This window comes from Equus asinus, chromosome 5 (genome assembly GCF_041296235.1).
Source record: "Equus asinus isolate D_3611 breed Donkey chromosome 5, EquAss-T2T_v2, whole genome shotgun sequence".
Classification (NCBI taxonomy): Eukaryota; Metazoa; Chordata; class Mammalia; order Perissodactyla; family Equidae; genus Equus; species Equus asinus.
In genome coordinates, this window is record NC_091794.1 from 45,451,096 (window position 1) to 45,477,455 (window position 26,360).

General features: G+C 35.7%; 1 protein-coding gene across 7 annotated transcripts in view; it reads right to left on the bottom strand.

Moving 5' to 3' along the window:
• The window catches only part of NAALADL2 (N-acetylated alpha-linked acidic dipeptidase like 2), a 1,281,993-nt gene that overhangs the window by 918,486 nt on the left and 337,147 nt on the right, over window positions 1-26,360 (bottom strand). Inside the window, exon 1 of one of the 7 annotated variants that reach the window (XM_070509417.1) lies at window positions 1,067-1,249. The exons of 3 other annotated variants lie outside the window; for them this stretch is intronic. In XM_070509417.1, coding sequence (XP_070365518.1) covers window positions 1,067-1,109 — 43 coding nt within the window. In that variant the 5' untranslated portion in view covers window positions 1,110-1,249. Of the gene's footprint in view, window positions 1-1,066; window positions 1,250-26,360 lie in introns of those variants that run through there. 3 more of the 7 variants (XM_070509421.1, XM_014866805.3, XM_044771091.2) reach the window with 3 other exon arrangements.

Consider the following 26,360-nt stretch of genomic DNA (forward strand, 5'->3'; position numbering starts at 1 on the left):
AATTTTTGTGAAACAAAAATAAAAAGATTTTGAGATTTTTAAGCAAGTTAAGTAGAGAAAGGATTAAATAAAATAAAGAAAAAACAGGCATTCTGGAAGATAATTTAACTCTATAAAATGGATGATACACTTTTATGACCAAGCATGTCTGATGATCTTATTGTCATTCTCATACGTGCTGAATTTCATAGATGTAGTTATATGTTTGATTGTACACACTTAATGGAAAACTGCGTGGTTTGGGATTTTCTTGGTGATAGCTTCAGAAGACCATAACTAAACACATAGAAATGTTATTCTCAGGTAAATCTCTAAAAAAAAATACCTTGATCAAAATGTCAGTGGTAAAGGTGGTAAATAATTCATAAGAGAGTAGACTATTAGAAATCACGACAACAAATAAGCATCAGGACTTTTTTTTTTAAGAAAGAACTTTCCTCACTCAAAAAAGTGAAATGTGTGAGTGACCTTTATTTATTTCTATCAACAAGCCTAACCCCAGAAGCCTAGTCAAGCCAATGTCAACAACGCCAATCCCTTCAAAGGACAAAGGTATATCTGATTAAGTAGGATTTGTAAAATAAACTGCTCTCCCTGATATCCTCTCCTCTGAGATCCTGTTTTCAACCTTAAAAAATAATGGTCATATTAATTACAAGGCCGTTAGCTGGTGAACCCCAGAGAGAGTAAAATTTGATTACAAATAAAAACTCCACAGGTAGAGACAAAAATCAGTATTTTGTTGGAAAAGATTTACCATGAATATGTGCTGAAGTCGGTTGCACCATTTCTCAAGCATTATATTAGGGAGTAAGGATAAGGCTTTCCCCATTCTCCACCAAATTTGCATTTCTGTGTTGGTGGAGTTATCTAGCACAACAGAAACAGCTGGCTTCTGAAACAACAATCTCGCTCTTTTCTCTACCCTCAAAATACACCTTGATACTCGGTAGGGGCACACACACGAACTCGAGAGTGTGCGCGCATGCGCACACACGCACACCCACTGTAATCGACACTGCTTAAATTTCTGATTGCAAACATTTTAGACTCACTTGGCACTTACCTTGCAAAGACGTGTTAGGTAAACTTGCTTCATTCTCTCCCATTTTATTATTTCTTTTTAAAGGGGGCCAAGCAGTTTCAAATTGTGTCAGTTACCCTGCAAGCTTTGTGACCTTCTGGCTTTCTCCTGTAGTACTGTAACAGTATACTACCTGCTTTCTTCTGTGAATAATTACCTTTCTGCTTCCTGAGTTACCTGGCCTTGCAGGACCTGTTTTACTATGAAGTGAGATCACATCCTTTGATCCAATGTACTGCTATTAATGTGTGCTTCACAAAACGTGGCTTTGCTTCAGTTTTGGTATTAACTTTTAATTCCCTACTTTCACTTTAGTCCAGAAATGTGTTTATACTTTTCCCCTGAAGTGTTGATACTAGCAACACACCATGGTGCAGAGCCAGTGTTTTGTTTTTTAGTGTTCTTGATCTGTTTCTCTTATAGACATGAAAGAAAATTTAAAGTGAATTTTGCAACATCCCTTTAAAAAAAATACAGGGAGATAAGGAACAACATGAGAATCAGTTTTGTGCAGCGGTGGAAAGACAGACTGGAGAATCTCCAATACTAGCCATGTGAACTATAAGAGAGGAATATAACTTCGAGACTCAGTTTCCTCAACTGTGAAATGGGGACAATATCTTTTTCAGATTACTATGAAGATTGAAAGTAATGAAGTATGACTGTGCTAAACACTGTGAATGGCAGATAATACACAACGAGCAACACTTTTCCTCCTTTTCTCCTTCCCTCTTCTTCTTCCTTTTCCTCTTTCATCTCCTTCCTTCTCTCTCTCCCCTTGTCCATCTCCTCTTTCTGACCAGTGGAAAGAATGCTGAACTAAAGCACTGATGTCACTATGTTCCAATATCAGTTGTGTTACTTAGAAACTGAGAGACTGTAAAGAAATGATTCAGGGGACCAGCCCGGTGGTGCAGCAGTTAGGTTTGTACGTTCCGCTCCTTGGCGGCCGGGGGTTCTCCAGTTCAGATCTCGGGTGCAACATGGCACCGCTTGGCAAAAGCCATGCTTTAGTAGGTGTCCCATGTATAAAGCAGAGGAAGATAGGCATGGATGTTAGCTCAGGGCCAGTCTTCATCAGCAAAAAGAGGAGGATTGGCAGTAGTTAGCTCAGGGCTAATCTTCCTCAAAAAAAAAAAAAAGGAAAGAAACGATTCAGTCCAATCTTGGAGTCCTCGAAGTCCTCGTGTCTAAAAGGATACTCATATTGCACTGCCTTTTTAATAGGAACATAGTGAGTATTAAACTGTTGTGTTTCAAACAAAAATAATCTCTTAGCAAAGATGAACAACAAATTGGAGATTTATCTTTACTCACTTTTAAATGAGAGAGGAGCTAGATCACAATAATGTCTATTTATTTAAGCTCTCTCCCATTAGTCACCTAGAATAAAAAACAATCTCTACTTTCTCTGTCTAGAATTCCTTAAAAAAAATCTGAGGCTCAAACATCTCCTCCTTTAATAGCTGTTTAATTTCCAATCTGAAAATAATCTGTATACCATGTTTGCTAGTCTATTAATAAAAAAATGATTACATAAGTTATAAAACAACAGAAATGGCAAACAACTAGGGAGTTATACTAAAAAATAATTAGAAATAAAAACAAACATGACATAAAAAAAATCCTCATCACAGTTAAAGTTCTCTCATTTATTACCTCTCTGGGTCTCAGTTTCGTCATCTGTAATGGAGGGAGCTGGACTATTTACTATCTAAGGCCCATTTCATCACTACAATGCCAGAAGCCTCTGATTCAAAATCCAGGTTGAGGTTTGTTCTAGAATAGAGTAGTCCTTTGCCTAGTACAATTGCATAATATAATGTATACCTCATGCTACATACTTTACCAAAAGTCACCTGAAATTGAATGTTTGCCAATTATACACTATAATCATCACATTCAGACTTTCCCATTAGAGGAGAAACACACATATCAATCCTCACTTATTATAGCAAACTTGCAAATGTATTTACATACCTGCCCCAGGCACCTCAAATTAGTCATTAACAGGTAGAAAGCACTCATTATCTACCAGCTGAATTATGGCATGTGGGAAGTTACAATGAAAGTAGAATAGAGAAGCCCTATTTTTGAGCCAAGGAAAAACATAAACATATAAACACCAGAAACCTCAAAAGTGTTTATAGCTGCACAGAAAACAATCCAAATATACATTCAGTTATACTGAAATGATTTCAGTACTAACAAAGTGCCATGCTCATACACTTTCTCCCTCCCTCTCTCTCTCTCTCTCTCTCTCTCTCTGTCTCTGTCTCTCTCTGTCTCTCTCTCTCTCTCTTGCTTCTGGGCTTTGCATGCCTGGAAAACTTCTTTCATCACTTCCCTTTTCCTGACTAATTCATATGCGGGAATTCTTCTTGACACAGTCACAGTTGAGACCTCTTCTGTGTGCTCCTAGGTGCCCCTTAACAACTTTTACCATGGCTCTTATCACATGGTATTACATGTACTGCTTAATTATTTCGGTCTCTGCAAGCTGTTATGTCAGACACGCTTTCTATGTCCATCGCATTATCCCTAGCACCTAGCACAGTTCCTACTACATGTTATCCCTTCAACAAGTTTTGAAAAGGTGAATAAAATTACCATCATCAGAAAGAGTGAGTTAAGGGGTCTCAAAGAAAAGAAGGACATGGACTAGTGAAGAAGGTGATGGAAAATATTCCAGGAGGGCAAAATGACAAATTAAAGTTCAAAAATGAAAAGAGATGGGCGAAATAGGCAGGTTTACCTGCAAGAGCAAATAATTAAGAGCTATAAGAATAAAAGAAATGAGGACACTTATGAGAATTTCCGAAAGAGAATCAAAGATAGAGGAAGTAAATGAAAGAGAAAAAAATAGTTAAGGCATTAGTTTAAAACATACACACATACCAAAAACAAACAGCATGGGTGGCATTAGCCAGGAGAGCTTCACTGAATGGTGAAAAGGAAACTAATATAATTAAAAATATTACCAAGATTTTCAAACTCTTGGAAAGGAAGTCTATGATAGTGAATGTGTCCCCACATACATTACGAGACATTGCTGTAAAAATTATGAGGGTTTTTTTTTTTTCTGAGGAAGATTCACCCTGCGCTAATAGCCATTGCCAATCTTCCTCTTTTTTCTTGAGGAAGATTTGCCCTGAGCTAACATCTGTACTAATCTTCCTCTGTTTTGTATGTGGGTCACCACCACAGCATGGCCAGCAACAAGTAGTGTAGGACTGTGCCCAGGAACCAAATCCAGGCCACTGAATCAGAGCACATGAAACTTAACCACCAGGCCACAGGGCCAGCCCCCATGAAGCGCAATTTTTAAACAACTTAGATGACATAATAGAAAACAACACATCTAACCACATCTCCTATTTGTGTTTCCAACATTCTATTTCTTAAGCAAACTCCAAGGAGAGAATGGGCAAGGGATGATAAAGGCTATCCTTTATCACTCAGTTTGAGGGTTCTACCTAGAAATTATACATGAGGAAGAAACCAATATTGCAGCTTAAACTTGTTATAGGTGGTTATTGAAGTGATTCTTCTGATTTTCAAGGGAAAATATATGTGAAAATTTGAAAAAAATTTTGAAGTAGTTATACAAAGTTCCGAATGTTAGTCTGTTACAAAATTATCTGTTACAAAACATGGGACCCTGGGTATGTAAAATGTCACAATACATCTAATAATTACACAAACCTGGTACTTATTTTCTCAAAGAAAAGTATAACACAAGAAGAACAAAATGGTCAAAACCATAAATATCCATGGAGAGAAAAAGGCTAGAGAGAAAGGATTAGAACTCTTAAACTTGTAATCCCATAAGCCATTATTGGAAGGAATTCCATGTTCAACAAGCAGGATGGATCTTTGAGATTATAGTTCTCAAAATTAGATCGATGTGCTGGAAGGATACCAGAATATACCCCCCCAAAATATGTCTCTTAAGCATATGGATTATTTTGAGATAAGGCAATTGAGAACCAGCAGTAAAAGCTCTTTAATTCCTCTGATTGCCTAAAAATAGAGTACCAATTTCCTCTTTGGTAAAGGAAATTTACCTTTATAAAGGAAATTTCCATTTGTAAAAGTGTGCCCTCACCAGGAAGAGAACTACTCCAGGAAACAACTCTTATCACCTCAGAAACTCTCATCTGCATAAAAGACAACCCTTACTCACTGTACATTTCCTCTCTTCACTTTCCCATAACTTATGTTTCTCTCCCAGAAGCCCAAAACTCCTTTTCCATTGTTTAGTCTAAAATGGTATATAAGCCTCAATCATCTGCCTCCTTGAGACTCATTTCCTTGTGAGACTTTCATGTTTATCTACATAATTCAAAACTTTTTTTTTCTTTTCTTAATCTGTCTCTTATCCATTTGATTCAAGGACTCAGCCAGTGAACCTAGGAGGGTAGAAGAAAAAGGTTTTTCCTCCCCTACATGGTCCATTTTCAAGAACTTTTACTAGTCCTACTTATTTCTTGTATTTTAGAGTAAAGCAAACCCAGTTCCCATCCAGTCCTACTCCAGTGTTTAAACTGTTTTAGCCTGTTTCCTCACCTATAAAGCAGGACTAAGTAACAGTGTTTTGAAAGAATTAAATGAGATAATATTTAAATGTCCAACAGAGTGTCAGGCAAGTAATAGGATGGTTAGTTTCACATTATCACCTCAACATAAATTGCCGATCCTGGCAAACCACCCAAAGTCTGACAAATATTTTCAAATGTTGGGAACTGATATCACACAAAATTTCCTGAATTGAGCCTACTTCTCCTAAGTTTCTTTCTTGATAAAAATAAAGTAGTCAACAGTATAAAAACGATAAACTTTGCAACCTGTTATTATGAGCCATATGACTTTAGACATTTCATCATTTAGTTTTTCTAAGCAAAGATTCTTTGATGAAGTTGGAACTTTTGTTGGTTTGTTGTAGCTATGAATTCCGAGGATGGAGCTGTCTGATCCTCAGTGATGCTAAATACTTCTGAGTCCTACCCAAAACAAAATAGCTGGTAAACTAGGAAAAGAGGGCAAAGTACACACTATGCAAGAAGAATGGGTGGGAATAAATTAAACAAGATTTTCTCATGTTTGGAAATACTGGCCCAACATATTCTAACTCCTCTCTTCTGGATCTGGGTATTACTGAAGCCAAGTACCTGAAGGTTACTGTAAATATTCAATAAGAACATGATTACCTTTCACCTTGTTCCCAACACAGACAAAGATGAAAAGAGGTTAATCTTGTCAATTTGCTCTTTTTCTTGTTTAACCTGAGGGGTGACTCAAGGGTCACAAGGATTTATGAGCTTGTTTTACAGAAGAAAAAGAATGTCCTTAAGGAAGTCATGATCACCAGATAATCAGTGCCCAACTGTCTTTGATGCCCAGAAGTCAGATGGCCCAAGGGCTTATCTGGAGTGAAAGAAACAGGATTATCCTCTTTGTTTCTCCAAAACTCCTCCTACCAAGCCTCTTAGCTCTATAAAACCCCCTGCTTTCTTCTCTTGTTAAGGCGGATTTAAGAGAACTTATCCTCCTGCCTTCTCATTTTGGCCAACTTGTAATAAACCTTTTTCCAACTCCAAGCACCCATGGTCTTAGTGATTGGCTTACTGTGCATGGGCACAGGAACCTGAGACTAAGAGATTCAGTATCATTATCATCTACCCAGTTGCCCAAGACAGAAACTTAGGATTTATCCTTGGCTCCACCCTCCCACATTCCCCAAATAGTCACTAAGTGCTATCAATGCTGTGTCCTAAATGTCATTGAAATCCACCTCCTTAACTTTTCATTTCCTCTAGGTGAATCTATTATCATTTCTTGCCAAGAGAAAAACTCGCTAAATGAAATCTTCCTTCCTTCTAATCAATCCTTTCTATATCTGCTAGAATCATCAAGCACATATAACAATCTTCCTAAAACATAATCATGCTGTTTCCATGCTCATAGATGTCCATTGGTCCCACAGCCTACTCAATAATGTCAATACATATCGCCACAATTTTCCATCCCACTGACTCCTAATCCTCCGTTAACATCTAGTTAATTTAACTCAGTTTTTCTGACATCCCCAAGCACATTTGATACTATAATTCTAAATAGTTGAATACCTAACATGAACATAATCACATTTACTTTTCTATACATGTGAATATAAAAGAAATATTTGGTCAAAAAAATTAAGGCCCGATCAGTGTTTTGTATTAAGATTGACTGATGGACAAAAGTATCCTTTAGATATTACTAACTAAACTTTTAATTCTCTATCTTTCTTTCATAAAATGTTATATAGAATCTTAAGAAAATTAATATTGGTGAAGAAATAAGAAAATAACTATTTCTTCCAGTAGTAAGAAGCATCCATTAGCAAGGAAACAAGATAAGTCCTAATTAATGGCAAGGAAAGTATTGTCATTTTAATGATCTTTTCACTACAGTTTAAATAAAGAAGCCAAGGAACTATATAAATTATATGCTACCACACACACATACACACAAACTGAGTTGCTTAATAGGATGGTTTGTAGGTTATTTCACTTAATTAAGATATACAATGACTCATCTGAAAATAACAGACACATGGAGGTGCCAAGTTGGAAGTCAGGTAGGAGTGAAACTACAAAGTATTCTAATTTGCTCCTGGGAACAACTCTCACTATTCCAGGTTATGGAAGAACTCTGTGACAAAACATTAAATATAAGCTTATAATCATAGTGGATAGTGATTTATGTGCTTTTTATGAGGCTCCCATGAAATCTTGGCTTACATGCCAGAAAGCTTGAAAGTGATATACTCTTGTTAGCGAGCTCAGCCTCACATGTGTGAGTCTACCCATGGTGGGAAGACTAGCTGTGACAGCCATCTAAGCATCATCTGAAAAAAGGAAGAGTTAAGAAAAATTTAAATGTACATTTAATGCTATCATGGAACTCTAAAATGAAGTGCATACACACGAAAAATAGTTGCCTAATCTACATTAAAAAAAACAGTTGTTCAACAAACTCTGGCAAAACTCCCTCAAGAGAACACCTAAGGAAAGCATTAAAGGAAAGAAATATACAATGCTAACTGCCTGATACAGCATAGAATGGTGAACTGATCAATTTGAGAATTTTACGACATGTTAAAAATTTACAATAATGCTGGGGAAAAAAAAATATATATATAGTTAAAACCCTTGAACACCCAGGTTTAATAGGAGCACCAAGGTCATAGAATGATTTGTCTCTGTCATCTTTTTAAAATGCAATGAGGAGCCGGCCCGGTGGCACAGCGGTTAAGTTCACATGTTCCGCTTCTGGGTGGCCCAGAGTTCACCAGTTCAGATCCCGGGTGAGGACATGGCACCACTTGGCACGCCATGCTGTGGTAGGCGTCCCACATATAAAGTAGAGGAAGATGGGCATGGATGCTAACTCAGGGCCAGTTTTCCTTGGCGAAAAGAGGAGGATTGGCAGCAGTCAGCTCAGGACTAATCTTCCTCAAAATAAATAAATAAATAAAATCTAATGAAAATGTTTAAATGGTACCGTTAGCTTGGAGATAAATTCACTTCCTCAAAATATCCTAAAAATGAGCAATCCTGAAAACAGAAGTTTCATAGTCATGACAAAGAATGATCTAAAAGAGCTCTGAAAATGTTTTGCAAATAGATCCGAACCAGTCAGTCATTCAGGCTGAGAGGTAAAATCTGTTCCAGTCTTTAGCTTCACTATATTCTAAAACAAAAGAAAAAAAAGACAAGAATTGATGCCAACTGTGCTTCAAGAATGTGGTAAATACTAACTAAATGAAAACAATGTTTAACAGCTGTTCAGGGGGTAACAGCTTTCTCTTCTAAGGTGAAGCTGAGTTAAAAGTCGAAGTTTCTCATTGTTTTTAGAAATGTTCCATTCCTCTCACTTAACATTTTAAAATATTAATAATAGGTGACCATGTCCAAAATAAACACAGTAACTACAACAATCACATATTAAAACTAACACTAAGTGCTTTGGTTTCAATTTAGGAAGTACGAACAAAATAGGGGTCAACAATAACAAATTAATTATGGGGAATCAGAGAAAAGTTTACCCTTTTGTTACTATTTTTCTTTAGTTTTTTCTTTCCTTTCTTTTTCCCTCTTCCTTCTTCTCTTCTTCATCTTCTTCTTTTTACTGAATAAAGTCAAAGTGGCAGAACAAGCTTTCCTAGAAACGGATTCCAGGAGAACTCCTTCTGTTCGACATCATAATGGGCCACCACTTTCCACTGAGAAGGTTTTCTTTCTGAAAGTTCCTCTTCCACTTTCCTGCTGGCTCTCTGCCAGCTAGCATTGCTAAAGGAAAGGAGATGAAGGATTAAAGTCTCCAACCTTCCCCTAAGCAGTGAGTACTTAAAATAGACTTTCTCTACGGTGAATGGCTGCTGTCTTTCCTATGGTGATCAGATTTACAAAATGAGAAAAAAGTCAGAAAATAAATGAGGAGAGATAAACACAGCTTCTCTGGACAGATTTTTCAGAATAATAGGCTGAATGGGGAGAAATCAATGAAAGAAGAAAATCCTAGGATGACGCTGGAAAATATGCTATTTGATCACCTGGGGCAATGAGAGGCTCACAACATGTGAGCAATGTTAAGAATGAAAAAACACAAAAACAGAATAGACGTGCCATTGGTCAAGTTAGCTTTAAATACTTATTTCATTATGTCTCTCACACCTCTTCTAAAACTTTTAGTCTTCCTATACCCTAACACATCAAATTAATTTTTATTTCCTTAACATTTTAAAAAATATGCAGGGCAAACATGGCCCTGTATTCCAACTCTCAAGGTACACATAATAGAGCATTTCTTAGTTACTGTTTTTAGATCTGCCAGATTCATAAGCATTTAATAAATACCTATGATTGATTAATTGAAAACAGAACACAATTCTATTTCATCTTTCTCCTAAAATTTTTAAAATAAAATTAATAAAGAGCATAAGGAAGATTATTAATTCAAAATGTTTCTGGTATTCCTGCTTCTCTCTGAAGGGGACAGACTATGCCCCCCCAAAATACGCCACTTTGGCATAAGGATTCTCTTGTGCTGAAGGCAGTTAGCTCTCTGCCCTCCCTCTTTCTGTTTAAAAGCAGGATGCGTGTCCATTTGTAGTGGTGTTTCCTGCTCCCTTACCAGGAAAAGAACTGCTCTGGAGACAATTCTTGGCACCTAATGACTTTTACCTGCGTAAAAGCACTCTTACTAAATAATTCTTATTTTTTGATATAATCCCTCCCCTTATTTGCCTATAATTTACCTTCCTCCTCCAGAAGTCCCAACCCCCTTTTCCTTTGTCTAGCCTAAGATGGTATAGAAGCCTCAAATTCTAAATGCCTCCTGGAATCACTTTTCTTTGTGAAATCCTGGTATGTATGTATGTATATATGCATATATACAAGGAAATCTATTTTTTTCCTCTTGTTAACCTGTCTTTTTTCAGTTTAATTTGCAGGGCTCCCAGCTATTGAACCTGGGAAAGTGAAGAAAAAAAAGTTTCTTCCTCCCCTACCTCTTTCATAAAGTGTCCTGTACATTACCGGATTTCCAGTTGGAGAGAACTATTAATTTCTTTAGTTTTCCTAAAGTCTAAGAAACTCATTATTTACTCCAGATTGGTGACAAATCTAAAATTATAATATTTTAAAGTTCACAATGGTTTGAAGAAATGAACTGAGATTGAATTACCCCTATTAGCACCTAATGAAATCAGTTAAATAGTGAAAACAAAGACGAAAGTGTAAAACACATCAAGAAAACTGAAAGGCAATTAAAAATTATTGAAGGTAACTTTAAAGAGAACATTCTACTTTCTAATTTAATGGTTATTTGATGGCATCACAAATTTTGCATTTATCTGCCCTCAGATACTTTTGTTTGTCTGGAAACTCATTTTTTAAAAAGTAGAATCTGAACAATTTTAGGTGAGTTATTCGCTTTCCAGTGGGTCCAATTCCCTCTGTACAGTCCTGCTTGCTTTATGTTACTTGCCTATCCTCTGAACCATTTCAATATGTGACCCTGGGCTTTTTAGTAAGCAAATCACCAGAGCTTTCTTCCCAATTTCGGTGTCCAAATATTAGAATGTAAGTATGCAAAATTATATAAATATAATAGTTCATCCTTACCACCAAATTAATATATTAGAACTGCTTTATTTGAATTTCAAATTGTTAATGAGCTAAAGATGATTCTTTAAGTGGCCAATCTCAAGATTAAGTTCAGAAATCTTACAATATAAAGAGAAAATTGCCTTTAGCAATGTAAGAAAACATGTTTTATAAATGTTTGCTGTATTCTTTCACTAAATAATGGCAACAAAAATTGGTGGAATCTGGTTTCTTTATAGAGGTAAAATAAACACAATAAAATGCAACCCTTTAAGTGCATTGTTAGATGAGGTTTGATAAATGTATTGAAAGTTCCAGAATATGCCACCCCAAAATACGCATCTTTAGCACATGATTATTTTTAGCTAAAACACATTGAGAATCAGCAGATGCAGGAAAAGCTCTAAAAACAGGGCATAAGTTTTCCTTTTGTAAAGGAAACTTACATTTATAAAGGAAATTTCCATTTCTAAAAGGTGTCTTCCTCTCTCCTACCAGGAAGAGGAGGATTCCTAACAATTCATTAATAAAGAAGGGAGGGACATAAATCTGCAATAACAAACCTTATGTGACAATCCAAGTTTAACATACTTATCCTTGTCACATTCCCATAAATTGCCTCCCCTGCACAGAAGCCCCAAACCCCTTTTCTTTTGTGTATCCTAAGGTAATATACGAGCCCAAGTTCTAACCACCCCTTTGGATTACTCATTACTGCTTACTCCCATATATACATGTGCGGTATACATATTAATAAATTTTCGTTTGTTTTTCTCTTGTTTATCTGTCTTTTGCCAGTCTAATTTACAGGGTCCCAGATGGAGAACTCAACATGGGTCCGGGGAAAATTTTTCTTCCTCCCCTACAGTATTCATTATTAGACTTCCCACAACATTCAAGATAGAGAATATTTCCATCATTCTAACAAGTTATCTTATAACCTTTTATACTTAATCTCTTCCCCCAACCCAACCCTCATCCCAGTCAATAGGCATTAAATTTTGGCAAATGCTTTTCCCTTGTCTACTGAGATGATTAGATGATTTTTGTCATCAATTCTCTAAATATATAAATTACATTGACTTTCAAATATTAAAACAAGCTTGCATTTCTGGAATAAACCCTACTTGTCAGGACGTATTATCTTTTTTCATGTATTACTAGATACAACTGATAATATTTTGATAAGGATATTTGTCTATGTTTATATTTTTTCTCCTCTGGTAAAGCATTTTATTTGCCTAGTTTGGTAATACTGGCCTTATAATATTAGTAGATAAGTTTTCCCTCTTCCTTTATTTTCTGAGAAGATTTGTTTAGGACTGTCCTTAAATGTTTGATAAAACTTGCCAGTGAAACAATCTGGGCCTGGTATTTCCTTTATGGAAAGGTTTTAAACCATATATTCATTTCCTTAATGGTAATAGACATATTAAGATTTTCTCTTTCTTCTTGAGACATTTTTTATAATATATGTCATACATAGAATTTGTCTATTTCATCTAAGTTGTTGAATAAATTGATGTAAAGTTGTGCATGATATTCACTTATCTTTTTAATGCCTGCAGGGTCTGTGGTGATATCCCCTCATTCATTTCTGATGTTAGTAATTTGTAGTTTTGTGTGTGTGTTGATCAGACTAGCTAGAGTCATTAATCTTCTAAAAAAAATAGCTATTGTTACATTGTTTTTCTTTATTGTTTGACAATTTTCTATTGTATTGAATCCTGTTCATATTTGAATTGTTTCTGTCCTTGTACTTACTTTGGATTTAATTTGCTCCTCTTCTTTTACTTAATTAAGTTGTAAGTTTACAACATTGATTTTAGTGGTTTCTTTTTTTTCTAATACAGCATTTAAATCCATAAATTTCCTTCTAACCACCAATTTACCTGCATCCCACAAATTATGACACATTGTGTGTTAGATATAATTTAGTTTAAAATATTTTCTAATTTCTCTTTTAATTTATACTTTAATCTAGAGTTATTTAGAAGTATTCCAAGTTCCAAAACTTCGAGATTTTCCAGGTATCTTTCTGTAATTGATTTTTGTTGAATTCCATTGATGTCAAAGAATATACCCTGATTTCAATCTTTTCAAATTATTGAGACCATTTTTGTGGACCTGTGTTGGTAAATGGTCTACATGCATTGAAAAAGAATATGTAATTTGCTATTCTTGATTGTAGCATTCTAAATGGTTTGCCTATTTATAGATCAATTAGATCTATAAATCCAATTGATCTATATAGATCAATATAGATCAACTGAGAGAGTGATATTGGCATCTTCAACTATAATTGTGGATTATAATGTGTTTTTCAATTCAGTTCTACAAGTTTGCTTTTTGCATTTTGAACCTTTATTATTAGGTGAAAACACATTTAGGACTTTTATGTCCTGTGGTAAATTGACCTCATAACCATTATAAAATGCCCCTCTTCATCCTCTGAAAAATTTCTTGTTCTAAAGACTTTATCTGCTATATATTTAGTGTTTTCATAGTATATCTTTTTCCATCCTTTTTTTTCTTTTATTCTTTTCTTCCCTAAATCCCTGAAACACATATTTGTATATTCTAGTTGTAGGTCCTGTTAGTTCTACAGTTCTGCTGTGTGTGACGTTGCCTCAGCATGATGAGTGGTGCTAGGTCTGCGCCCAGGATCCAAACCAGCGAAACCCTGTGCTGCCGAAGCAGAGAGTGCAAACTTGACCACTCGGCCACAGGGATGGCCCCTCTATCCTTTTATTTAATGTCTTTCTCTTTAAAGTACATATCTCTCCAAGAAGGTATGGTGGGGTCCTCCTTTTTCTTTTTTTAAATTCAGACTAAGTCTTCTCTTTTTGATTGCAGTATTTAGAGTACATGAATGTAATAATCAACATAGTTGGATTTAATTCCACCATTTCGCTATTTTTCATTTGTTATGTAGGGGAGAATTTGCTACCCCAAAATATGTCTCTCAGGCATAAGGAATATCTTGAGCTGGTTATTTTTTAATCAATTAATTTATTTTTTTGAGGAAGATTAGCCCTGAGCTAACATCCACCACCAATCCTCCTCTTTTTGCTGAAGAAGATTGGCCCTGAGCTAACATCTGTGCCCATCTTCTTCTATTTTATATGTGGGACGCCTGCCACAGCATGGCTTGATAAGCAGTGGGTAGGTCCATACCCGGGCTCCAAACCAGCAAACACCAGGCCACCAAAGTGGAGTATGCGAACATAACTGCTACGCCACTAGGCTGGCCCCACTTCGTTATTTTTAAGATACTGCAGATATAGGAGAAGCTCTGAAGACCCAGTACACATTACCCTTTTGTAAGAGATATTTACATTTATAAAAGGAATCTCCATTTGTAAGCTTGTCTCCCTCTCTGTAACAGGAAGAGAAAGATGATTCTAAATCTCAAGAAACTCTTTTTTTTTTGGAGGAAAATTAGCCCTGAGCTAACATCTGCTACCAATCCTCCTCTTTTTGCTGAGGAAGACTGGCCCTGAGCTAACATTTGTGCCCATCTTCCTCTACTTTATCTGTGGGACACCTAACACAGCATGGCTTTTGCAAAGCAGCACCATGTCCACACCTGGGATCCGAACTGTTGAACCCTAGGCCACCAAAGTGAGATGTGCACACTTAACCACTGCCACAGGGTGGGCCCCTTAGAAGCTCTTATCAATTGAGAAGACAATGACTTAAATCTGAATAACAACCTTACTCTTGTTTACTGTGCTTTTCCTGGTAACCTCCCATAACCAACTCCCCACTCCCAACATCTCCTTTTGTCTTTAGCTGAAGATGGTATTTAAAGCAATGGTTTTGGCCATTTTGGGGAGTTACTCAGTTTTCCTGTGTCACCTTCTACGTATACAGGGGGTGTACATGTTGTTAAACTTTTGTTTATTCTTCTCCTGTTAATCTGTCTTATGACAATTAGATTATTAGACCAGCAAAATGACCTAGAAGATAAGAAGGGAAAATTTCTATGCCCCTACAGTTACATTTGTCCTTTTTTCTTCTTTTTTCTGTCTTCTTTTGTATTGAGTATGCTTTAACATTCAAATTCATCTGCACTATTTGCTTATTAGCCATTTTCTCTGTCTCTCAATTTCTTGATTTTGCTCTCACCTTGATTTTTCTCTGACTCTCTTGTTGCTTAAGGTTTTATAATATTCAGCATTAATTTAGCACAATCTACTTTCAAATAATAAACAATTTCACATATAAGAAACTTATACCAAACTCAACATATACAGACAACTAATCTATGACAAAGGATCTAAGAACATACAATGGAGAAAGACAGTATCTTCAATACATGGTGTTGGGAAGACTGGACAGCCACATGCAAAAGAATGAAACTAGATCACTATCTTACACCATACACAAAAATGAACTCAAAATGGATTAAAGACTTGAATGTAAGACCTGAAACCATAAAATCCTTAGAAGAAAATACAGGCAGTAATTTCCTTGTCATAGGACTTAGTGATGTTTTTGTGGATCTGACTCTAAAGGCAATGGAAACAAAAGCAAAAATAAACAAATGGAACTACATCAAACTAAAAAGCTTCTGAGTGGCAAAGGAAACCATCGTCAAAATGAAAACCAGCCTACTGAGTTGGAGAAGATATTTTCAAATCCTATATCTGAAAATGGGTTAACAGCTAAAATACATAAAGAACTCATACAAGGGGCTGAACCGGTGGCACAGCAGTTAAGTTTGCACATTCTGCTTCGGTGGCCCAGGGTTTGCCGGTTCGGATCACAGGTACGGACATGGCACTGCACGACAAGCCATGCTGTGGTAGGCATCCCACATATAAAGTAGAGGAAGATGAGCATGGAAGTTTGCTCAGGGCCAGTCTTCCTCAGCAAAAAGATGAGGATTGGCAGCAGATGGTAGCCCAGGGCTAATCTTCCTCAAAAAAAAAGAACTCATACAAGTCAATGACAAAAAAAATAACCCAATTAAAAAATGGGCAGAGGAACTAAATAGACATTTCTCCAAAGAAGACATACAAATGGCCAACAGGCACATGAAAAGATGTTCAACACTACTAATTATTAGGGAAGTGCAAATCAAACCATAATGAGATATCACCTCACAGCTATTAGCATGACTATTATCAAAAAGACAATGAGTAACAAGTGTTAGAAAGGATGTGGAGAAAACGGAACTCTCGGCACTGTTGGTGGGAATGTAAATTGGTGCAGACACTACGTAAAACGGTATGGAGACTCCTCAAAAAATTAAGAATAGAACTATCATGATTCAGCTATTCCACTTCTGGGTATTTATCCAAAGAATATGAAAATATTAATTTTAAAAGATATATGCACCCTTACGTTCATTGCAGCATTATTTACAGCAGCCAAGACGTGGAAACAAACTAACTGCCCATTGACGGATGAATGGATAAATAAAATGTGGTATATATATTCAATGGAATACTACTTCGCCATAAAAAAAGATGAAATCTTGCCATTTGCACCAACATGGATGGACCTTGAGGGTATTATGCTAAGTGAAATAAGTCAGATGGAGAAAGACAAATATCATATGATTTCACTCATATATGGAAACTAAAAAAACAAAACAAAGGAACAAACAAAACAAAACAAAAACAAACTCATAGTTACAGTGAACAGTATGGTGGTTACCTGAGGGGAAGGGGGTTGGGAGGTTGGCAAAATAGGTGAAGGGTGTCAATTGTATGGTGATGGATGGTACTAGACTTTTAGTGGTGACCACTTTGTAATTTATACAGATGTCGGACTATAATACTGTACATCTGAAACTTATATAATGTTATATACAAATTTTACCTCAATAAAAAAAGAAACTTATACTAGCACATACCATTTTCCCCTCCTGTCCTTTATGATACTGATACCATATGTTTATTGCTACATATGTTATAAATCCCGCAATACACTGTTACTATTTTTGCTTTAAAGAGTCAATTATTTTTAAATATATTAAAAATGAGAAAAATATTTTCTTATATTTACCTACACGTTTAAAATTTTATGCTCTTTGTCCCCATGTGTAGATCCAAGTTTCATTTTCTTACTGACTGAAAAGTGCCCTTGCACATTTCTCTTAGTTCTTCTCTGCTGACAATGAATTCTCTCAGTTTCTGTTTGTGTGGAAAAGTCTTTATTTAGCTTTCATTCTTATAAGATAGTTTTCCTATACATAGAATTTCTAGGCTGATACATTTATTTTTCTTTCAGCATTTTAAATATGTTTTTCCCTTATCATCTGACTTGCAGAGTTTCAGACAAGTCTATGGTTTTTCTCATCCTTTATCTTCTGTATTCCTGGGTGTTTTGTCTCTTGCTGTTTTGACTCATTCTCTTTGTTACTCATTTTTAGTCAGTTTGATTATTATGTGACTTGGTGTGATTTTCTTCATGTTTATCATGCTTGGAGTTTGTTAATTTTCTTGGATTTGTCAGTTTATAATATTCACCAAATTCTAAAAAAAATCTGCCTTCAATTGCTATCTCCAAATATTTTGTCTTTCCTTCTTTCGCTCTTCTTCCCCTCTGTTACTCTAATTACATATCTGCTTTAAATACACACATAGATATATAGATGTATAGACAAAGATATAGACATATATATACAGGAGGTCACTGAAGCTCTGTTAATTTTTTTCAGTCCTTTTTCGTTTATATTTATGTTTGAACAGTTTTTCTTGCTATCACTTTCAGTTGACTGATAGTTTCTTCTGCAGTGTCTATTCTACTGTAAATTCTATCCAGTAAAATTTTCATTTCTAATATATTATTTTTCATTTGTAGAAGTTCTATTTGGAACTTCTAACATTTTTAACATTCTAACAAACTGACATTTTTATATCTTCCATTTTTTTCCTCATGAAGTTCATGTTTACATTTACATTATTGCACATATTTACAATAGTAACTTGAAATTACTGGCTAATTTCACCATTCTGGGTCTATTTCTTCTAATTAATTTTATCTTGATTATGAATCTCAATTTTCTGCTTCTTTGCATGTCTAGTAATTTTTGATTGGATGCAGAACATTTGCCTCTGTGACTTGTACATTGTTGAGTCATGATTTCTATTGTATTCCTCTAAAGATGTTAGGCTTTGCTTAGGCAGGCTGTTAAGTTATTTATAGATCAGTTTGATCATTTTGAGAATTGTTTTGTAGTTTTTTAGGGCAGGCCTAGAGTGGCCTTTACTCTAGAGCTACTTTAGCTGCACTACTACGGTGTGTGTCATTTTTGGAGCTCTACTGGATGCCCTGCACACTCAACAGGTCTCTCCACTCTTGTTGGTGGGAACATGAATGATTTCTAGCCCTGTGTGAGCTCTGGAAATCATTCAATTTAGAGCTCTCTGATAACTGTACTTTCCGAACAGCTGTTCTTTTCTCAATATCATGGAGTTTCACCTTTTGCACTAATTGTTATTCCACTAAAGACTTCAAAGTACTCCTCTGCCGATGTCTGGAGCTCTTTTTTTGTGTAGCTTTCTTATTTCCAATATTGTATCCACAAATACTGATGCTTATGCTCCCCAAAGTTTAATCTCTATCTCTTCAACTCAAAATATATTTGGGTTTTTCCTTCCTTCACCATTCTCTGGAAACTGCCTCTGGGTAGAAGGCCAGGGCAATTATAAGGCTCACTTTTTTTGATTCCATTTTCTCAGGGATCACAGTCCTGAACTCCCTCTTGTCCAATGTCTGAAAACAATTATTTTTACATATTTTGTCCAGTTGACTGGTTTTATGGCAGAAGGCAAGTCAAAGAGAATTTACTCCTCATAGGCAGACAGAAATGGTGCAACCTTTCTAGAGGGCAATTTGGCAAAATATATCTAAAGTATTAAATACAAGTTATAACATTTAAAATTTCACTCCTAGGAAGTCTTCCAAGACAATAATCAGAAAAGTGTGCAAACAAGTTAACGTAGCAACATTTATCAGTGTTGTTTACAATATAAAAAGATATAAGTAATTAAATACTAAAATAGGAGATTTTAAAAATAAATTTTTATACAATCTTATAGCATTATAATCTACAACTATTAACGCAGAACTATCCAGACTCACAAAATGTCCAACACATCATCGTGTTATATGATATATACTAAAATTATTTTAATTATCTCTACATTATAGGATTATTGATGATTGTCTAATTTCCTCCTTGGATCCTTCTTGATTTTTGATATTTTAAGACAAGTTTTATATGACGTTCATAATCAAAAGAAATAAAGCATTTATTTACCATCTTGAGAAAAAATTAAGCCTTATTTATTATTCTTGACTGTTCCTTATATTACATTAGAAAGGTAAAACACAAGACGTCTTAAACTATGCTTTCAAAAACTGCTAAGGACATCCCTACAATTTATCCCTAATTTATTTGTCTGATGTTCTAAGTGGAATCTGAGCTTGTTAGCATTGGCAAATAGCTAACATAAACAAACATATTTATAAATAGGTATTCAATAAGTATTTGATAAATTTAGTTGATAAGGAAAGATATTTTTGTGAACTTTAATAAGAATTTTTTAGAGAGACCTAGGAAGAAAAACTGGTGTAATTAAAAAGCTATAAAACATGGCTGTTCTATGGCGGGGTGGGGGGGCAGGAGAGATAAATGTCATTCAGCAGATATTTCCCAGCTTGTTTCTTATAAACTCATACTTTTACAAAGAAAATGCAAGTGTCTTAGCCACCCTGTTGATTTGGGGGATTTTATTTAGAAAAGGGAAACAGCAGGACAATTCTGTTTGAGCTGTGGAAGAAAGCAGACAAGAAGCCACCAAAGGAAAACCTGTCACTCTCCACAGACCTAGCAAAATAAGAAAATGAGCTTTACATTTCTTTTCTTTATAAAACAAACAAAAATCATCTTCTTATGATCTTAACAAATATATGATCATTAACAAAAATATAGACAGAAAAAATAGAATTTAAATAACAAATGATTCCATTCTCAGAAGCAGCCAGTATTAACTTTTAAATATATATCCTGGAGAGAAAAAAGAGGGAAGGGAGAGTGATATGAGTAGACAGATATAGATATGATACAGATGTAGAGACACACAAACATAAATACAGTCATAGGTGTTGACATGAATAAAGATATAAATCCTAATAATGAAGAGAACATTTTGAAACATGCTTTCTTCTGTTAAAATTACACAGTGGATATTACTCTATTGACATCTTTGTGATGGACCTTGGAGTCAGAAAAATGTGGATTTAGGTCCCGGCCACTACTTACTCCCAGTGTGACCTTGAGCAAATTATTTCACTTCTCTGAGCCTCAATTTTTTCTTCATTAAAATGGAGAAAACATCTGAACCTCTCATGGGGTTGAGGTGATAGTTCCATATGATAATATAGGACCTGATCATAACAGGCTCTCAAACTGCTTCAACAATAATAATTATTGCTTTTGTTTTATTGTTATTATAAGATTTACAAACTACTATGATACACAGTTTTTGGAATGTTTCCCCAAGTCACAGTGATCCTCTCGTCTATTCCCCACATCCACAGGAGTAGAGCATTTTCTTCTACGTAACATAGCTCATCCTATAGGTTACAGTTGGTTGGACTAGCTCCAGCTAGGGAGATCAGTTTTTGTCCCCTGGAATTTTGATTTGGGACTGAAAGAGGATTAGGGTTAGGCTTGTAACGTGTAAGGTCAGGAGCTACGTGCATACCCATGTTCAATCATGAGACCAGGCACCATAGAATAGCCATTTACAACTGTAGGAAGAAACAAAGATAAGAGATAAAGAAAGAAGATAGTTTGGATTATTCATGGCTTTTTTATTAGATTCAGTCTTTTTGATGGCCTAGCCTTAGGATTCCATGATACAGTGGCTTCAATTTATGCACAAGGATACAAGGACTCTTCTTGTCTCAATGAATGTGAGAAGAACACCTCTTTGACACCACACCAGTTAAATTCATAAAGAAATGGTTTCAAGAACTTATTCTGTTACTCTCAGATACCTTAGCCTCACCAATGAGATTGATATTGATCAGAGAGAGTATAGGAGAACATTTGATGAATCAATTGATGAACAGCTTTCTTTGTAGAAGCCATTGCTGTGCTGTGAAACTAATCCATCTTTTAGGGCAAAGATTGGGAGAATGGTAACTTTGAGTCTCACGCCTGAGTAGAGGGACTTCAGGGGAAGCACATGGAAAGTTGGGGAATACAAAATGTGTCTGTTACAAGTGGAAGGTAAAAAAGAAGGGTCCTAGCTCATGCCTTATACAGCTTAATCTACAGAAAATTCCCATCTACAAGGCTAGATTTTTTAGTATTAGACAAGCCAGACACAGTAGACAGTATAATAGCCCCCAAAGACATCCACATCCTAATCCCTCCAACCTGAGTACTTATGATGTTACATGACAAAAGGGAATTAAGGTTGCAGATGCAATTAAGGTTACTAATCAGTTGACCCTGAGATTACTTGGAATTATCCTGATAGGCCCAATCTAATGACATGAGTCCTTAAAAGTAGAAGAGGAACAGACAGAAAGGAGGGTCAGAGAGACGTGATGTGAAAAAGACTTGATCTGATATGGTTTGTTTTTAAGATGAAGAAAGGGGATACAAGCCAATGAATTCAGGTGGCCTCTAGCTGCTAGAAAAGGCCGACTCTCACACAGGCTTCTAGAAAGGAACACAGTCTTGTGGACACCTCCATCTTAACACAGTGAGACCCAGTTTGGACTTCTGATCTGCAGAACTATAAGAATGAATTTGGAATTTTTTTTTTTTTTTTGAGGAAGATTAGCCCTGAGCTAACTGCTGCCAATCCTCCTCTTTTGGCTGAGGAAGACTGGCCCTGAGCTAACATCTGTGCCCATCTTCCTCTACTTTACACGTGGGACACCTACCAGAGCATGGCTTGCCAAGTGGTGCCATGTCTGCACCCGGGATCCGAATCAGTGAACCCAGGGCCACTGAAGCGGAACCTGCTCACTTAACCATTGCACCACTAGGCACTCCGGAATTTGGATGTTTTTAAGCCACCAAGTTTGTATTAATTTGTTATAGCAGCAATAGAAAACTAACACACCAGTATATTCTAATTTCTGAATTGAAATTATGTTTGTGACTTAAAGTGAGTATAGGACTGTTCCATCCAATAGGAGTGAAAACAAAAGTCATGATAGCTGCCGGGGTTTTCATCCAGGAGAGGAGAAGGATGAATCCACAAACTTTAAAGGGGCAATGGAAAACAGCAATAAATTTAGGTTGTGAACATATCATGAATGATTCTTGTTCAACCTGCCAGTTATAATAAATATGCTTTCATTAATTTCTTCATTCATTTAGGCTAAAATTAGCTTGAATTGGTTTTGCTATTTATAACCAAATAGTTTTAATGACTAAAACTGTAAGGATAATTATCCCAACAACGGGTACAAATGGCTTCAAGCAGGGTTGTTAAACACCATAGTGCTAGAGTGGGAACAATATCTGGGGCTTCTAATTTTTTTTAAGGTTTTTTTTTTTTTAAAAGATTGGCACCTAAGCTAACAACTGTTGCCAATCTTCTTTTATTTTTTGATTTTTCTCCCCAAATCCCCCCTGTATGTAGTCGTATAATTTTTTTAGTTGTGGGTTCTTGTAGTTGTGGCATGTGGGACGCTGCCTCAACATGGCCTGATGAGCGGCGCCATGTCCTCGCCCAGGACCCCAACCAGCGAAACCCTGGGCTGCCAAAGTGGAGCATGCAAACTTAACCACTCGGCCACAGGGCTGGTCCCTAACTTTTTTTTTTTAACAAAAATAAATCATAAAAACGCTATAAAGAACACCTCATTTCATCCTTACAAAAACCTCAAGAAAGTCCACACTATTTTATACACTGAGAAACTAAGTTTCAGAAAAGTTAAATAACTTTGCCAAGGTCACAAGTGATGGAATTGGCATTCAATTCCAGTATTTCTGACACCAAAGCTCTACTGTATCATTCATTCATTCAGCAAACATTCATTGACTACTTACTATGTCCCAGACACTGCGATATCTAGCTTGCTGACATTTAATAAGGCCTCATTATATGCCAAGTACTTTCCATATCTTAATTCACGTAATCTTTGTTCTATTATGATGTCCATTTTAGAGATGACGCCCCAAAATAATAAGAAACTTGCCTGAGGTCTTGCAAATGACAGAGCCAGGATTCAAATCAGGCAGTGTGATCCGTAGTGATTCTTAACCACTGATCTCTGCAGCAGTCTATCCTAGGTGCAGAATATACAGATACCATCTCTCTTCTCATGGAGGTTACATTCTAGTTGGAGAGACAGAGAGAACAAAGCAAAGAAACAAAGTTCTTATTGCAATAGGATTATGTAAGAAAAGGGCAGGAAGTGCTATGAAAGAATAACAAGATGTCAAAAGATGTTTAAGGAAGTAACATTTAAACAGAGATAGAAATTTGAAGGGCCAGCCACAGGAATGTTTGAGGGATAGGGAGGGAAGCACACCGGCAGCATGAGAGAAAGCCTAGCGGTAGAAAAGAACTTGGCCCTTTCTTGCAGTTGAAGGAAGGCCAACGTGCCAGAAGCAAAGATTTAGTTTGATAGGATTAAACAGTGAGAGTTGCAGCAATAAATGGAGAGATTTAATATTGGTTTTATACTTCTTTATTACTTGAAATGAAATTTCCCTACGAAATTAATAATAAGAATTATTAATCAAAAAAATCTTATTTTCAAAATGAATTATATACATCTAATAAAAGAAATCATTTTGACTGTCTTCCATCTATCTCTATCGGAGGAACAGCATTGCCTTTTGGTCCCATAATAGACTAAAGCACAGGCATTACTGAATGGTAGCTATTTCACTTGCAGAACCAAAGGCCTCTAGAACATAAATAATAACGAGGCTGTCCATTCAGTCAATTCATTCCTAATTTACTGACTATCTGGTCAGTTTTAGCTCATGGTAAATAAACAAAATTAACTATATCATTTTCATTGTTGGTTATAATAAAATCAATTATATTGATGCATGATGTATAAACTACGATAAATTTCTACAAGTGCATATGTATAACTCTGAAAAATAAAATTCACAAAGTAACCAGTCATATCCACTAATACATTTGGAATATGATATTTATTGCATATTTCAGAAAGCTTGCTATCTTTAAGCACAGTGCTTAAATTCAGTCAAAATCAGAATGTTTCTCAGAAATTTTGTGATAGAGAATGAATTATCAGTAATATTCTTTCGTTAACAAGGAGATACTCTTAGAATGTCTTCTTGTTATAAATTCACTCTAAATAAAATAATTCCTTATAATTACTAATATTTAATAAATTAAAATACTGAACTCTATATATACAAATTAACTTTTCCAGTTATGATTTTTTTTTTTGAGGAAGATTAGCCCTGAGCTATGATCTGCTGCCAATCCTCCTCCTTTTGCTAGGGAAGACTGGCCCTGAGCTAACATCCGTGCCTATCTTCCTCTACTTTACATGTGGGATGCCTACCACAGCATGGCGTGCCAAGTGGTGCCATGTCCGCACCCGGGATCTGAACTGGCGAACCCCAGGCAGCCGAAGTGGAACGTGCGAACTTAACAGCCCTGCCACCGGGCCACCCCTCCAGTTATAATTTTGATGTAATAGATATTACAATAAATAACATATCACTAAACAAAATTATATGCAATTACAGTCATAAAAAAAGAGTAAGAAATAATTTATGAAATTCAATATAACTGATAATCCATTTAAATTAGTATGATGATGATTCCCCTCTAACTCTGATCCCTAAAAATAATAGGGGTGTTAAACGTGGAAGTATTAATCCACTTGGTTTATAGAAGATGTTGAGAATTGATACTTTTTAAAAATCAAACAACTAGGCTTTAAGTTCATTTTACAGAAATCGCTTAAATTTGTACTGCCTTCCTCAGAGATTAAAAAAATAAAGAAGACCAAAAAGGTGCATTCTAAAATGATATTGCAAAAAGAATAATTTGTGTTACAGAGAAAATATTTTAAATTTTCTTTCCTTATAATAAAGAGAAATAGAGGCATGTGAGGATGGGATTGTTATATTTACCAAATGGGCATGTACTTGGTTAAAGATAATGTTAAAGTGTCATTTCATTTTTCCAAAGAGATACACATAAAATATGTCAACCAATACCTTTCTAGTTATTAAAAATTTCTGGAACAATCTATGTCTTAAGATACTGGAATAAAGCACGTTGCTGTATATTTGGGCGCAACGGTCTTTTGCAAATTTGCCCACTAGGAATACTGCAGCCTTATACTCCAGCAAAAGATACAAAGCATTTGCTTAACAAGATTTTGGGTTGGCAAAAAATCCTTCAAATGGAACATTTTAATTAGGGTCTCTCAATAAGAAAAACTACAAAGACTTTTTTTTAAAGAAAAGAAGGAGTTGTGTTTTCTTTGTCTTCATAAAGAAAACAATAAAGAGAAAACCCAGACACTCGGGAGGAAGAGCAAATCTGGTTTTAAATTATATCCACTTTGATGGCAGTAAATTCTTCCAAAAGCATGCATTTATAAAGATATAAACTACTTTAATCTTTTGCATCCTCTTAACAGCTTTAGCAGAAATTACTTTCATAAAGTATTAGCTATAGTCAAGCAGAAATAAATGTTACAGTCAAGTAGAAGTACAAGCACACAGGAATTCTGTGTGAGTGTTTTTCTCTTTCTTTTTTGTCCTATTTATTTATTTGAGGAACATTCTTTCCACTGTAAATAGATCAAGAAAAAAATATTAAGTGCTTTTTTTGATAGGGAGACAGGGCCTAAAATTGAATTGCCTGTGGAAGACCGAACAAAATAAAACAGTCCACACTGCACATTCTCCAACCATGCAGCCATCATTTCTCTCCCCAAACCCTCAATGCGCCCTCAGTGACACTCTTGGTTGAGCATGTGAGAACAAGACACACCACCCACATCTCCCAGCCTTTGCACATACATTTCCCTGTACCAGAAATGCACCCACATATACCACAGTAAATATATCCACAGATATCATTCAAGACCCAGCTCAGCCCATAGGTCACTGCTCTGAGTTCACC